The sequence below is a fragment of the Plasmodium gonderi genome (genome assembly GCF_002157705.1).
Source record: "Plasmodium gonderi DNA, contig: Chr07, whole genome shotgun sequence".
NCBI lineage: Eukaryota > Apicomplexa > Aconoidasida > Haemosporida > Plasmodiidae > Plasmodium > Plasmodium gonderi.
This window is the reverse complement of record NW_021628932.1, coordinates 740,523-755,327: the sequence shown is the minus strand read 5'-3', so window position 1 is coordinate 755,327 and position 14,805 is coordinate 740,523. Positions and strand designations below refer to the sequence as shown.

General features: G+C 29.4%; 4 protein-coding genes across 4 annotated transcripts; 1 reads left to right on the top strand and 3 right to left on the bottom strand.

Annotated features, from left to right (window-relative positions):
• Positions 1-67: 67 nt before the first annotated feature.
• PGO_071530 (hypothetical protein, conserved) lies at positions 68-4,837 on the bottom strand (the record flags this gene model as incomplete). The annotated part of the gene is made up of 1 exon (XM_028687026.1): positions 68-4,837. One exon carries the CDS (start codon positions 4,835-4,837, stop codon positions 68-70), a length of 4,770 nt encoding a protein of 1,589 aa, XP_028542827.1.
• Positions 4,838-6,304: 1,467 nt separating this feature from the next.
• PGO_071520 (hypothetical protein, conserved) lies at positions 6,305-7,327 on the bottom strand (the record flags this gene model as incomplete). Its single annotated transcript, XM_028687025.1, has 1 exon — positions 6,305-7,327. One exon carries the CDS (start codon positions 7,325-7,327, stop codon positions 6,305-6,307), a length of 1,023 nt encoding a protein of 340 aa, XP_028542826.1.
• A 1,485-nt stretch (positions 7,328-8,812) lies between these two features.
• On the bottom strand, positions 8,813-10,037 carry PGO_071510 (hypothetical protein, conserved; the record flags this gene model as incomplete). Its single annotated transcript, XM_028687024.1, has 2 exons — positions 8,813-9,252; positions 9,503-10,037. 2 exons carry the CDS (start codon positions 10,035-10,037, stop codon positions 8,813-8,815), a joined length of 975 nt encoding a protein of 324 aa, XP_028542825.1.
• Positions 10,038-11,307: 1,270 nt separating this feature from the next.
• PGO_071500 (N-glycosylase/DNA lyase) lies at positions 11,308-13,413 on the top strand (the record flags this gene model as incomplete). The annotated part of the gene is made up of 1 exon (XM_028687023.1): positions 11,308-13,413. The coding sequence occupies one exon, from the start codon at positions 11,308-11,310 to the stop codon at positions 13,411-13,413; it is 2,106 nt and encodes a 701-aa protein (XP_028542824.1).
• Between the last annotated feature and the right edge of the window lie 1,392 nt (positions 13,414-14,805).

The window sequence follows — 14,805 nt, the reverse complement described above, 5'->3', positions numbered from 1 at the left end:
TACAATAGCAAAAAAAAAAAAAAAAAAAAAACATTTTTTTTTTTTTGAATAGATGTGCACTACTTGTTCAGTCACGTTGTGAATAAATTTTAAAGTATTTCACTATATTGTTATTACCATTATTAGTAATAAATTCGAATGACTTACTCTTGGAATGTTTTGCGTTATCATGGGATTCACAAAATTCACACGAAAAAAGAGATTCATCGTACGAAGGTTTTCCATCAAGCGAAGAGTAGTCACCATGAATCTTAATGAGATTACGACATTTTTCAGAGTTTAAACTTGTATGGATATCTTTATATGGATTAACTTCGAGAGGAATAACACCACTTCTCTTTTTTGCGTTCTGTTTTGTAAAAAATGCATTCAAATGTTGGGAAATTCCAATATCGTTTTGATCATATTCCACATTGCTACCATTTAAAGTTTCCCCTAATTTACTTCTACATAAATTTTTGTTAACATAATCATCTAACATTGTTGCGAATTCTGAAATGTTCATGTAATCTAAAGAATCATTAACGAGTATATTATCGCTATTTTGAAGGTCATTCATTAGTGATAACTCTTCCTTATATTCTTTTAACGTGGTATAATGATTATTCGGCTTTGTTAAAAATTCCTCCTTCTTATATTGGATAGCCTCATTCAGATCATCATTTAATTGATTTAAATGTTCCGTTTCGTCATGATAACCATTTATTCCATATCCTATGCTCATTTCTTTTTCATCATTCTTACTAAGATTCTGTAATTTCATTTTGCTATTACCCAATTTGTCATTCACTTTGATGCTTTGGTTTCTATTCTCTGGGGTTCCTCCTTTGTTTATTACGTTCAAATTTGACTTTTCCTCTATCAGGGGAAAACATGCATCTCTTGGGTTCTTAACATAGTTGTATTTTGTCTCACAAGAAGAAACTTCCAAAATGTCCCTTCTCTGGGGTTGTTTCTCCGATGTGTCTCCAAAAAATGTAAAAATAATTTTTTCCATTTTTTTTTGAATTCTTTTTATAGAATACAAAGTTGATATATCGCATAGAGTTTCGTTCATTTTTTTCCATATAATTATTTTTTCTTTAACATGTTGTAACACTTTTTTAATTTCATCAGCTAAAATTTCCCCCTTTTTTAGTTCAAGAGATAGAGAAGTATTTACCTTATATATATAGCTTAACTTGTCCAAGTATTTCATCAGTAATCTTAAATTACAGGAATTTTTATAACTATTCTGCTCCAACAATAAGACATCTTTTTTCAACTTTTTCATTATCTCATAAATACCACAATAATTAGGGTTATTTTCCATATGATGTTCTAGTTTTACACAATTTTGTAAAGGTTTAAATCTATCAATTCGTTTTATCATATCATTTTTGTCTTTAAAAATGGAATTCATCCCCGCTGAGCTTGTCCCCCTATCACATAAATGTTTTTCCGAACATTCGAATTTCTTATTATCCTTTGTAGCAGAATTGTTATTATCACGTTTTTCATAGACCGTTTTACCATTTGTACTGAAAAGGATATCATTTCGTTTACAAAGTGGTAGAGAAAGGGACAACCTATGAACAAAATTCTCCTCTTTAAAATTTCCCTTTAATTTATTCATTTCGTGTGCTACTTCTTTCCCCGCTAGTGATAAATCTGTGTGTTTTTTATCCTTACTAAGTGTATTGTCTCCTAGAACAAGACTTGTATCCTTGATGGATGATGAATTTGATGAAATTTTAATTTTTCCCTCTTTATTACATCCTAGTGATGTTAATAACAGCCTGGACATTTTAATCAACTCTATTAGATATATTTTCATAATGACCAACTCAAGTTTTGTATCTTCCACATTTGGAGGAAGTTTCAATATACCATATCTAACCATTCTCACTAGTTCGTATATTAAATTGGAAGCCCCTTTCAGACATATAGTGAGTCTACTTTTTTTGACCTTTTCAATTAAATAAATTAAGCAAAGTGTAAAAAATTTAACTTCCAAAACTTGTTCATTTTGCTGTCTTCTCTTTATAGAATAATTGAGTAAATTCTTCATCTTGTATGAATAGAATGTTAAACAATTTAGTATATACACAACCTCATTTTCGTATGTCCCTTGGTGTAGAAAAAATGAGCGCTGCTTTAACAAATTCGTGCTAAACAAGAACATGTTCCTATCCTTTAAACACTTTTCCTTGTTCATATGTCTGTTCATCAATTTAGTGTATCCCATTTTTGTAATAAGAATCGTTTTTTCAAAAAAGGAATCATTACTCCTGCTTCTAACATATTCTTTCAACCTCATTTCGCAACAATTGTGACATTTTTCAGAATCATCAAATTTTAGCTTATTTGATAATTTTTCTCTTATTATGTCATTCTTGATAATGTCAAAAGTTCCCCCCCCCTCCTTATATGCTTTAAATGATTGTGTGTTTTCATGTGCATCTTTCAGAATATGGGCCACTTTCTTAAGGACCACAAATTTTAAATTTTTATTGCATAGGTTTGTCCTATTTTTTTCATCATATTTTCTCAACATTTTTTGTACGTTCTTTACTCCACGTAATTCAAAATTGAATTTATCACTAATGTCATTACTGTGTGCTCTGGTACTTCTATTGATATGTTCTAAACTTCTTAGGTCATTGTTTAAGTTACTTTTTTGGAATTCTATCTTTAGTTTCGTAAGATCTATATAGTTTAAACCATTTCCCGCACATAATTCGAAATAATTCTTAACATTTGGACAACAATTCTTTATATTTTCTGTGACACTTTTAGTAGAGTCGTTGAAGTTTTCTTCTGCGTCTCGATTACTCCCACTTTTTGAACATGTGTAATATTCCTCATTAGAGTAGCAAGGTATGTCATTTGTTTTTTCAAAATATTCTTTAATTTTTGCAAATTTTGAATTATAGGTTTCCATAGTTGATGATCTGTGTGAAGAATTGCTTATATCACCACTTAAAACGGAATCATAGGAATTACTTCTAACATTTTCAATAAGAATTTTATGAACACGAGGATTGCTTGTATCTCTTGTTGACATAAGATATACCTCATCCGATTGTATTCCGCAATTTACACTACTCTCCATTACAATACCATGGATGTCCAGATTATCAGGCATAATATGTTTTTCTGCTTCTCCCTTGCTGTCGTTTATACCATTTTTTGATACAGAGCAATGTTTTTTTTCCTTGTTTGACTTTATGTTTTTGATTATTTTTTTTTTATTTAAAAGTGAATTTTTGTTAGAAAATTTTGCTAAATCTGTGAGAATATTTTTTTGTCTGTAATTTTTTCCGTCCTTATCCCTGTCCTTCGAAGAATTGAATCGAAGCGAGTAATTATTCACCCCTTTATTCACGTCGGATGATTTTTTTTTATTTTTCTTCACAGTTGATATCCTTTTTTGTGTACATTCTTTAGCATTTTTTGTTCTCAATTGATTATCTTTTTTATTCCTTATATGCAAAAATCCTTTTTTTAAATTAATAATAGGAATTTTCCTTTTCATATTGCAATAGTAGTTTTGTTTTGATTTGTTCATAATAGAATATCGCTTTTTCGGACAGGTGAATTTTGTTACCTTCACTTTTCTAACGTTAAAGTTCTTCATATTACTCATTTTTTTCTGCGCATTTGTATTTTTAATTTTTTTTTTCTTTCTTCCGTTTAGACCTAATTTTAATCTTTTTTTGATTTTAACAGTTTTTTTTTTTTTCCTAAGAGTTTGACTGAAATTATCAACTAACAGTGGTTGCTCCTTTGCCCTTCCTTTTGAAAGGAATATCAAAGGACATGTTTCGTTTTCATTTTCTTTGTACTCTTTTGATATTACTTTTCCATTTTTACATGTATTCTCTAGTTCATGTTTAGTATTATTTGATTCATTGTTCCCTAATAACCGTTTTTCTAATACAGGTGAAAGTGGTGTCTCATATTGTAGGATATCATCTACGCAAAGTGTATTCGAATCTTTCATTAAATGTTCTATTTGTCCATTCCCCTTTTTCTTATCACTAATCTGGAGCATAGTTTTTATTTTCTCTAATATTAACTCATCTTTTGTGTTATACGTTTTATCAATTACATTATTATTCATTGTTATGTTATTATAGACATTTGGATGTTCATGTTCGAAATGAGATTGGCTATTCACATTATCTACTTTTTCGTGATGCATTCCATTCTTATGCTCACAGTTAAATTTTTTACATTCACTCAGAGTAATATTAATATTGCTTCTGTTTTCATATGGTTCTTTCTTTGGAACTTTTTCTTGATTTTCCTTCTTCGCATAGCACTCCTCAACACATGTGTAATGGTCGCTGTGTATTTTTACATTTTTATTAACGTTTACTCCTGGTATATATAACTCATTTTTTTTTGTTTCACTTGGAGTATATGAAATATTTTGACTGAAAGGGGAATTTTTTTGTATGATATATGGGAATTTTTCTTCCAAGTAGGCATAGCTACTTGTTTCATTTTTAATATTCAATCCATTAAAATCATAATTTCTCGAGGTTTTTTCATTTTTTGATAATTTTGATGAATTTTTTTTATATACTTGTTTCACATTTACATTGCCTTCAAAATTTTCATTGTGTGGAACTCTGCTACAATCGTATCCCCGTTTCAATATACCTATGCATTCATCATCAGTTACATTATTATTATTTTTATCAGTACCCAACAGGATATGTTTTTCGCTAAAATTAAAAGACTCAACATCACTTTTATTACAGCAGTAGTATTTTGCTATGCTGCTTAAGACACGGCATGGGTTAATATGTTTTGTTTGATAACAATGATTGTCCTTGTCACCCTCCATGGTTATTCTTTGAAGTGCTATAGTATCATCAATTTCTATGCTTATATGTGGAATGTAGCTTTTTTTTTTTTTCTCCTATGAGTATTTGTAGCTATTGATGTGTTAACTATTTTTTTTTGCAATATATTTAAAAAAAAACAAAGAAAATTTTATTTTAGGAAATTTTTATTTTACTCATAATAAGTTGTATATCTCCTGAAAATTCCCGCAAAGGGGGGATTGTCTTACAACATTTTAAAAGAACAGAACAGAGATAAATATATTTCCAGAGTGTTTAATATGCAACATATTTATCTATTTTTTTTACATAATAATGACACCTACATAAAAAAAATTATGCACGTGGAATAAAAATGCACAAAAAGACAAGCCAAAATTAAAAAAAAATTCACGTGCGGAAATTATTTCAATGATTTATGAACAGTTAAGGAAAAATAACCACTTTATTTTTATTTTATTTTTTTTTTTTTAAGTACAATAACAAAAACAAGCAAGCAGCCAAATTAAATAATTGTTAAATTATAATGGCTAGTTTAAGTATTTTTTTTTTTTTTTTTTTATGAACTAAGCGAACAGCTAACAGATTAGCATTCATCAACGTCTGAATTGAGAAGTAATAAAAAGAGGTATATGTTTGTTTGTGCCATTTTAAGTATGTTTTATTTTTCACATATATTTAGAAGTTTAGGATATTTATTAAATATAGACATTATTCACAAGTTAATTAAGGGGGCCACAAATAGATGTTGCACAAAAGGAGGACAAATGTGTGCACACAAAACAAGGAAGTGGAGGGGAAAAAAAAAAAAATAGAAAAAATATTATAATAAATATGATTCAACTGTGATACCACCATGAATGCTCAAATTACATTTACTTTTTCAATATGTTTCATTTGTGTACATTTAATTAATCAAGATATATATGTGTACATTTTCAAATTTCCTTGAGCACATGTATATTACCCAATTTTTGTTCACACGGAGTATAGTTCTAAAATTGGCATTGCAAAAAAAAAAAAAAAAAAAAAAAAAAAAATACAACAATAAGTGAAAAATATTTTATCAACGCTTTTCTTCCTATGATAACTGCACATTTGAACAAAGGTTAATATAGTAAATGGTGTATATTTTTAATTATATTTATCTTTTATATGTAATAATATGCAGATAGTATGCTTCCCCTAATTCATTCATAAAAATTGCAAAAGCATTTATTTTTTAAAAGGGCAACATACAAGGGAAGAATAAGTGTGTCATATCATTTTTTCCTCAACTTATATAAATCTTCTTAAATATTTAATGAATTATTTATTGACTCAGTGATTTATTGATATATATATGTATATATTTTTTTCTTCTCGCCACGTCCTTTCTTGACCAAAATGTGTTCATATATCCTTCAAATGGGAAAATACTTTCACAAAAATGATGCGTCAAAATAATTGATACAAATAGAAGAAAATATTTATGCCCATGGTGTTAATGGGCGCAAAATGCGCAATATAACCATTTCCGAATTGTCTAGTGACTGATAAAATAGCCCATCAAATTGTGTTGTTCGCTTCACAAAGAAAAAAAAGAACATGAGAAGCACAAAGGTGACGTTGCTACCGATAATAAATATTTGAGAATATTTATACAAGTCACTTGTTTGTATATTATTATCATAAAAATCTTCTATTTCAGATGGGGGATTTTGCAAACAACCATCTAATTTCAAACCTTTTGCTTTATCCAATGCTTGTTGACTATTTCTCAAACTTTTATATAATGTGCAAATGTTTATATTATTGAAAGTACATTGTAAATAATTTTTATCTGTTAAATCTGGAATAAATGTGAAATAATTATGATTTTTTAAGAAATCTAAATCATTACATTTTCGAATATAACTCGTAGTACTGCTACTGGAACCTAAATCTGCCATGTCGATTGTACATGCAGCTTTTCTGCCTTCAAATAACCTGCAGTTATTAACTATGTGCGTGGCTACATTATTTAATCGACTTTTACACCATAAATTTGGGGTTATATATAAGGTAATTAAATTAAATATATTTATAATGAACCAAAATATAATGAGAATTGCTAAAGCCCATGGAAACCATTTGACAGTGCATCCTATTCTTTCAATCCATTTTCCTAATGACATAAAATCGTTAATTGTGAAATTTGAAAGTATTGAACAAATTCTTGATAAAAAAAAGGCGAAAATACTTATGAAACTAGTTAAAATTATAAAAATTAATAAATCTGTTAATATAAAATTAATGTGTTCATACTCACAGTAATAATTTATAAAAAAATTGAATGATTTAATAAGTTGTTGAAATATTAAAGTAAGGACAATGTTAAAGGCAGTTACAATTGCTAAGCAGTTGTAATAAAAACTGATTCTCCAACTTTGTCTTCTATAATTCCAGTTTATATAAAATTCTTTAATCATTCGACTTATGCTCCTTCTTTTTTTTCCCTTTCCTTTGTCCATTTTTTTTTTTTTTTTCTTTTTTTTCTAGTTCACTCCTTGCACATTAAGTTAAAAAAGAAAAAAATAAAGGCTATGTTTTCTTTCTAAAATTCATTTTTTTTTTTCTATTATTCTAAATTTGGCCATTCATTAATTTGTCTCTTTTATTACTGTTTTAATTCCTTTTGGGGTAGGGCAGTGAATATAGCTATGATGTTCTAAAAATTTTGTCATTTAGATAAGCATCTTTTCTCTTGTTAAACGTTAGAATCTTTGACTCTTGGGGGAATATTTCGCACTCCCGCTTGTGGTATGTTCTCAAAAATAGCATTCAGATGAAGAAAAAGTTGTATTGTATTTCTTTTTTTATTTTTATCACTTTTTGAGTCTGAAGGGGTACATTTAGTAAATTGCCCTTTTTGTGAATTTTATTTTTTGACATATAAACAAAAAAGCATGAACACTTTTCCGAATAGACAAGAATATTCTGTTAACTCCATTATATGTAAGCAAATGCTTGCATATGAAGAAATCAGGCAGAAAAAAAAAAAAAAGCATAAAAGAAATATGCGTACAGTTGTCAAATATATGCAAGATATGTACACAGAGAACAGAATAAACCTACTAAAATTGTTAGAGTAATAAATTGATTTAAATATAACAACTTTAGAAGGATAAGTCCTGAGATATGAATATTTAAATATGGAAAATTAGTGCATGATCGTGCATAATAAAAATGACCATCATTATGGGCACATGTCCCGTTTTGGTGAATATATACACATATATATATTTTTTTATATTAATTTGGATGCACTCAAACTGTTAATAACAGATACATAACCCAATTTTGCTTGCCAAAAAGTTTCTTTCTTGCAAATTAGTAAATATATTTTTTTTTTTTATGAACACTGTTGATTTTAAACGAACCGATGAAAATTTCTGCACCGTTTTTTCTTTTTTTGAATGAAGGAGAAATAATTGCATTGCAAACCCTCTAGGAAAGAAATTTTCACATTAAGGTAAACAATACTGACATTTTCATTAATCCAAATAGATATAAGAAAAAAGGGAAAGGAGGAAGAAAAAAAAAAAAAAAAAAAAAAAGGCTCAATTGGCATTTATAATCACGTAGTAATATTTTACACAAAATTGATCATCGAAAGGTAGTGTCATTTGTTAATCTATGATAAATTAAAATATACGTGCGCGATTTTATGAGACAAAAAAGGATGTGCAGTTGAATGGGAGAAAAAAATGAATGCCATGTGGCATTCTTCTTTTTTTGACTTCTTTTTTTGACTTCTTTTTTTGAGAAATTTATATAAAATGGATTTGTTTTAAAAGGTAGGAAAAATTGGACAAAATGTCATATAGATACGAAAGAGAAAAGGTTTTACATGTTAACACATACATGAGTATATCGTCTAGCTAACACATTCATACATGAAATTCTGCAAGCGTGAAAGGAATACACTTATCTGATTTGGTGCATAATGCTCCAAATCATCTCCACACATCTAAAATACGTGTAAATTTGAAAAAAAAGTTAAATCGTTCTTCATTCACAATAAAAGATGAATCAATAGGTGTACTCACTTTTACAAGAACAAAAAGGGAAATAAGAATAGCACTAGTGACGAACCAGAAGAATATAAGACACATGGAAAATAAGTACAGGTCACTCTTCGTGCTAGGATTTTCTAAAAAGTATTCTTCTTTAAGGTCAGGCGTATTTCCAGAACAGTTTGGAAAGGGAGTCCAAGAAATATTTTTATTTTTAATGAAATCGACAAAAAAATCGCATAATTTCTTGTCCTTCAATGTGCATACTTCGTTAGGTGCTGATCGAATAAGAAAGAGAAAATTTTGAACTTTCAAAATGTTGAAATCGTTACAGCTTTCTTTCGTCCGTAAGTTTATTAGTCCTTTATCTATTTCGCATCCTTGAGAGTTCAAAATAAGGTGGCATAAAAATTGTCATGGTGAAAATTTGTACATATTAGTAAGCCAATATGGGTCAATACAGGGATGTGTTTATGTACACATATACATATATGTATATGTATACATATACAAACTCATTAGTAGGAATAAAGTTACTCTCCATTTCTTTAGGTGTCCTTGCAAAAACGCCCTTCTTACATGCATGAAGAGAGAAATGCATGCACATTATTATGACTAATTTGTAAACACCTGTGGCCTTATTTTTAACTAAGAGACAATTGTTCACAGCGTCCATTCCATAAATATTGTATTTCAAGCTACACCAGTTTCGAGGGGAAAAAAAAATGGTTATAATATTTACAAACAAAAAACATATCCATGAGATATATATTAAGGATAAAATCCATGACATATATTTAATTAAAAACCCTAGAATGGTATAATAAATCCCTGAATTAAAAAATTCTCTATTTGTAAAATTCGAGTATATATATGTAAGACGAGAAAAAAGAAAGTTCAGGAATCCCATTAATATTAGAAATATTAAGATAATCATATAAAGTTTCTTCACTGATGATGTCGTAGATGAATGGCAAAAGTGATTACTGTATATTTCGGATGAAATTAATAATCGAACAATTAATGTATACACAATTCCAAGTGCTAATGAGACGTAAAAAATGTTAAAATATAAACTGTATCTCCAGACGAATTTTTTTTTCTTCCAATTGGATGTAGCGTATTTGTTTTCTATGAATGAGTTAAGCCTTTCCAATACCAGCATTTTTTTTATTTTTTTTTCATATGATTTTTTGTTCACCTTAAGGTGTTAAATTTATTAAAGCTGCTTGTTATGTTGTGGTTGAATATTTACACATGTGTGAATCTGCAGTGTTGCGTAGTTAAATAATGACTTGTAAGGCTATTACTCATGTCATATAGATCTCATATGTTACGAAAAAAAAAAAAAAAAAAAAAAAATGGTATATATCTTTTCGATTAATCTTTAAAGGAAGAAAAAAAAAAAAAAAAAAAAAAAAAACATACATACATACGTACGTACGTACTGCTATTCTAGTTAGCTTATAATGTTGTGCAAAACTACGGACGAAAGATTTACACACATATAAATGTGTAAAGAAAAATTAACAAAATTCACACGCAGCATAACATATTGCACATATGACAAAATTTCAGCATTGATATCGTTAAATGGGACAGATCGGTACTGTCCATTTTCACGAAAAAGTTATGTAGATATAGAGTAATTTTTCGATTTCATCGCTCCACTAAACTCTTGTTTATCATCTTTTACTTTATTTTCTCTTCGTAAAGGAAAATTGTTTCTATTTTGGTTAAAAATACATTAAAAAAAAGGGAGACATGCTTTAAGCCTTTCGATGGAATTGCGCTTTCAATGCCAAAAATGTGTATATATATTTACATGTATATGTATATATATATATATATATATATATATATATATATATATTTTCCACCGCGTAGAGCGTGCCCAATATTGTGTCGCTTTATGAACAAATTGGGTGAAGAATTCGGGGAGTTAACTAATTAAAAAAAAAAAAAAAAATATAGAACACAACACAAAGGAAAGCGAAACAAGGCGAATTAATATACAACAAAATATTAAATTGTTGTGGGTCTCACTAATAAGAGCCCCTTTCCAAATCGCTATAAAAATGTGTGATGATTTTTTCTCAAATTGCCCAAAGCTGCAGAGATGTGAAATAAGAAAACATAGGTGCACCACAACATGAAAAGTCATGGACCTCTAACTAAAATACGCAAACTCCAAGAGGTGCGAATGCGTGCATTGAAAGAGAATACAACACATATCTTTTTTTGTAACATATGTTTATTTTTAGTACATATTTTTTGCACATTCTTATTTGGAATGCTTCGACATGCCAGCTGAGGGCACTCTACTTTTAATAGGCATAATGGGAATAGCGTGAAACAACAGAAAAAACGTAGCCCTGTAGGCAAAAGGAAAGGAATGTTGGGGTAGCACTTCCTCCCCTCATGCACATAGATAAATGATGCTGAAGTTTTTTAAAGCTATCTTTTTTTTGTCATTAAATCCTATTCATATGAACAAAGAAATAAAGTGTAAAACAATTGGAATAGTTAAGATGAGTAACATCCCGGAGAGAAAAAAAACTTATGTAAAAACTGAAAATAGTATAGCTATGAAAAAAAAAAAAAAAATTGGGGGTCAAAAAGTTCTGAACTCCCATTCATACATAAACACGACAAAATGCATTAAAAAAAATATAGTTAAAAAAAACAGAAATGAACAGGACAAAAGGGAAATTATGAAAAAGGTAATGATACACACACATTCTATTCCTGAATCGAGAAGCGGTAATGGAAGAGATATGGTAAACATAAATGTAGAGAATCTCATAAATGGTAGCACCTTTTCTGTAATAAAAAACTTTGAAAAGAAGTGGGAAAAAATAAATGTAAGTACAAATGATTTACAATTAAAATATTGTTTTCTGATAGGACAGGAATTTTGTTTTAGTGAAGTTAGTAAAAATACTTACATCGGATTAATAAATAAAAAAATTTATCTTTTCAAAGAGACAGAGAAAGCTATCTACTACCAATGTATCTATGACAGGAATAAATGTATCAAGGGCATTACGAAAGGGGAAAATAATTGCCACGTGGATGAAAAAGAGAACAATGATAAGACAAATTTGAACGATATTTATGAAAAAGATGTAGAGGAATTTTTTAACTTACAATTCCCTTTAAGAGAAAATATAGAAATGTGGAAAAAAAAAGACAAACGGATGAACGAAATTACTCATAAAATTAAAGGATTAAGAATATTAAAAGCTGATTCTGTGGAATCATTTTTTTCTTTTTTATGTTCCACTAATAACAATATTCCCAGAATAACTTTAATGATAGAATGCTTGAGGAGACGTTATGGAAAATTTATTGCTACCATCATATTCCATGGTCAAGATTTGTTAGTCAAAATTGATAACCATACCGAGGGATCATTCAGAGATTTTAACAGGGACTCAAAATTGATACAGCAGAAGACGGATACGGACCCAAATGTTCTAGTGAAATTAGAATATCCACTAAATTCGAAACTTGTAGAAGAATATCCCTCGTACGTTTCTCCCAAGGGGGAACAGAAAGCGCACATTCGCGTAAAGAAGGAGTTCCCGACGAATTCATCGGAGGGAGAGCAGGAAAGTGCAGAAGCAAACAGGGAAGAATCAGACGAGGAGAAGCAAAATGTGAAAGCATGGAGGAAAGAATCAGACGAGGAGAAGAAAAATGTGAAAGTATGGAGGAAAGAATCAGGTGAGGAGAAGCAAAATGTAGAAGCAAAGAGGAAAAAGCCATACGCGGAGGCAGCAGCGAGAAACCAGAACAAAATTTTCTACGAACATGTAAAAACAATGATCAAAGAGGAAAAGGAGATGAAAATTTTTCCCTTTTATGAATTCCCAAGTATAGAGATAATATCAAAATTAAAAGAGGAAGATTTAAGAAATTTAGGGTTTGGATACAGAAGCAGCTATGTTATTGAGAGCGCTAAAATGTTAACAGAAATTGGATCTGAAGAATGGATAGAAAATTTAAAAAAGGTGAAAAAAACAAAAGAATGTATTGATAAATTAATAATGTTTCCAGGAATAGGATTAAAAGTAGCAAATTGCATATGTCTCTTTGGATTGAACAAATTTGACTGTATACCTATAGATACACACATATATGACATTATTTACAAGTATTATAAAAATATAATAGAGGCTGAATGTAAGCCTGTTTCTCTTCAAAATGCAAATAAGGAAAAGGAGAAAAGGGGAGAAAAATACGATATCGAGGAGTCTTCAACATCAGCTACCATCATTGGAACATCCGATTTAAAAAATAAGAAGATGAAAAGAAACAATAAGCATGTAAATAGCAAAATACCTGGTCACGCGATGAAAAAGAATAATGAAAAAAATTCCACGAATAACGCAAAGCAGAAGAAAAAGGCATTGACAACTTCCCTATACATAAGATTGTACACAAAACTAAAGAATTTATTGGGACCCAATTGTGGGTGGGCACAGACAATTCTTTTTGCATCAGAGTTGAAGAAGTTTAGTTATTTGTTTGAGTAAAGTCCGTTGGGCGTTTTGATATTCTGGCATTTTGGCCTTTTCTCGTTTTGGCATTTTGACATTTTCTCGCTTTGGCGTTTTCATGCATATGTGGTGAATAATATGATGATTACACGTATAATTTTCAACACACACGAATATTTTCCTACGTGCACTATTTTGTAAACACAGTTTGTAATTGAAATAAAGCACCTGGAATAAGTTGGAATACACACATGACCCGAGATGATGTCTTGCTAATATTCTTTTTATGAAATCGCCTGGATACAGTCCGTTTGAGAGAACTCATTCTTTTGTCTATTTTACCGAGTTGCACTGCTTTCATCTCTATAATATGCTTCCTTCCTTTTTTTTTTTTTTTATATCATTTTCATTTTATTTTGTTCACACTTAGTCTACTTTATTTTGCTCAAATGTATTCTTTTTTATTTTTTTTTTTCGGAGTCTAATTTTTAAGTAAATATGGTGGAACAATCCACAGAGATTTTTAAAAAGGAAACAATGTCATACACACAACATCAATGCAATAAAAAAAAAAAAAAAAAATACGCTCAATTAGCGTGGTGGCATATTTATCAAAAATTGGGGACACTTTTTCTGGTAGTATTTCATAAAGATACTGTTCCAATAAACGTTGCTCGCAGTTATAACTCCGGAAAATGAAAGGAAAAAAAAAAAAAAAAAAAAAGATATACAATGAGTTAGATATCTCTATATATATACATCACACACAATTTCCCTCCTTCCAAATGAGTATAAATCTGCAGTTTGTATGCATGATCGCGATTGGGTATACTCATGCAAATTTTATCGTTATAAACACACATCGCTCATGTGTTATATATACCTGATGTGTACACATATGCCAAGCTATCTCCTTGATACTTGCAAAATTTGCATGCTGTACAAATTTGCGAAAAATGTATGTGTTAAAGGGGAGGGGGAGGGAGGAAATCGATATTGACAAGGTATTATTAAGTTATTCACGCTAAACAGCAAAACTTTGTCGTAAATATTCAAGAGCGTGCATGTGTATGTGTATATATATAAGTATATGTGCAATGTGCGAAATTTAAAGATAGCCACACTGCAAAAATTTGAAATATAAATTCGTCAATTTAACACAGGTGAGTGGGGCCCCAATTTATGCTTTAATTATGTCACTCCTCCCAACCCCTGTAATATGCTAATTTGTATTGCTTTGAACGTCAAACTGAATTTTTTAATTCATTTTTAGAAGGTGGAAAAAACATGGAATCATGCTTGGGAATCCATTACGTGTATTGCGCATAACAAATAAATGTGCATTTTTGATGAATTTCCCCTCCAACAAACCGAAAAAAAAAAAAAAAAAAAAAAAAAAAAAAGGTCGGTAATACAATTTAAGTTTAA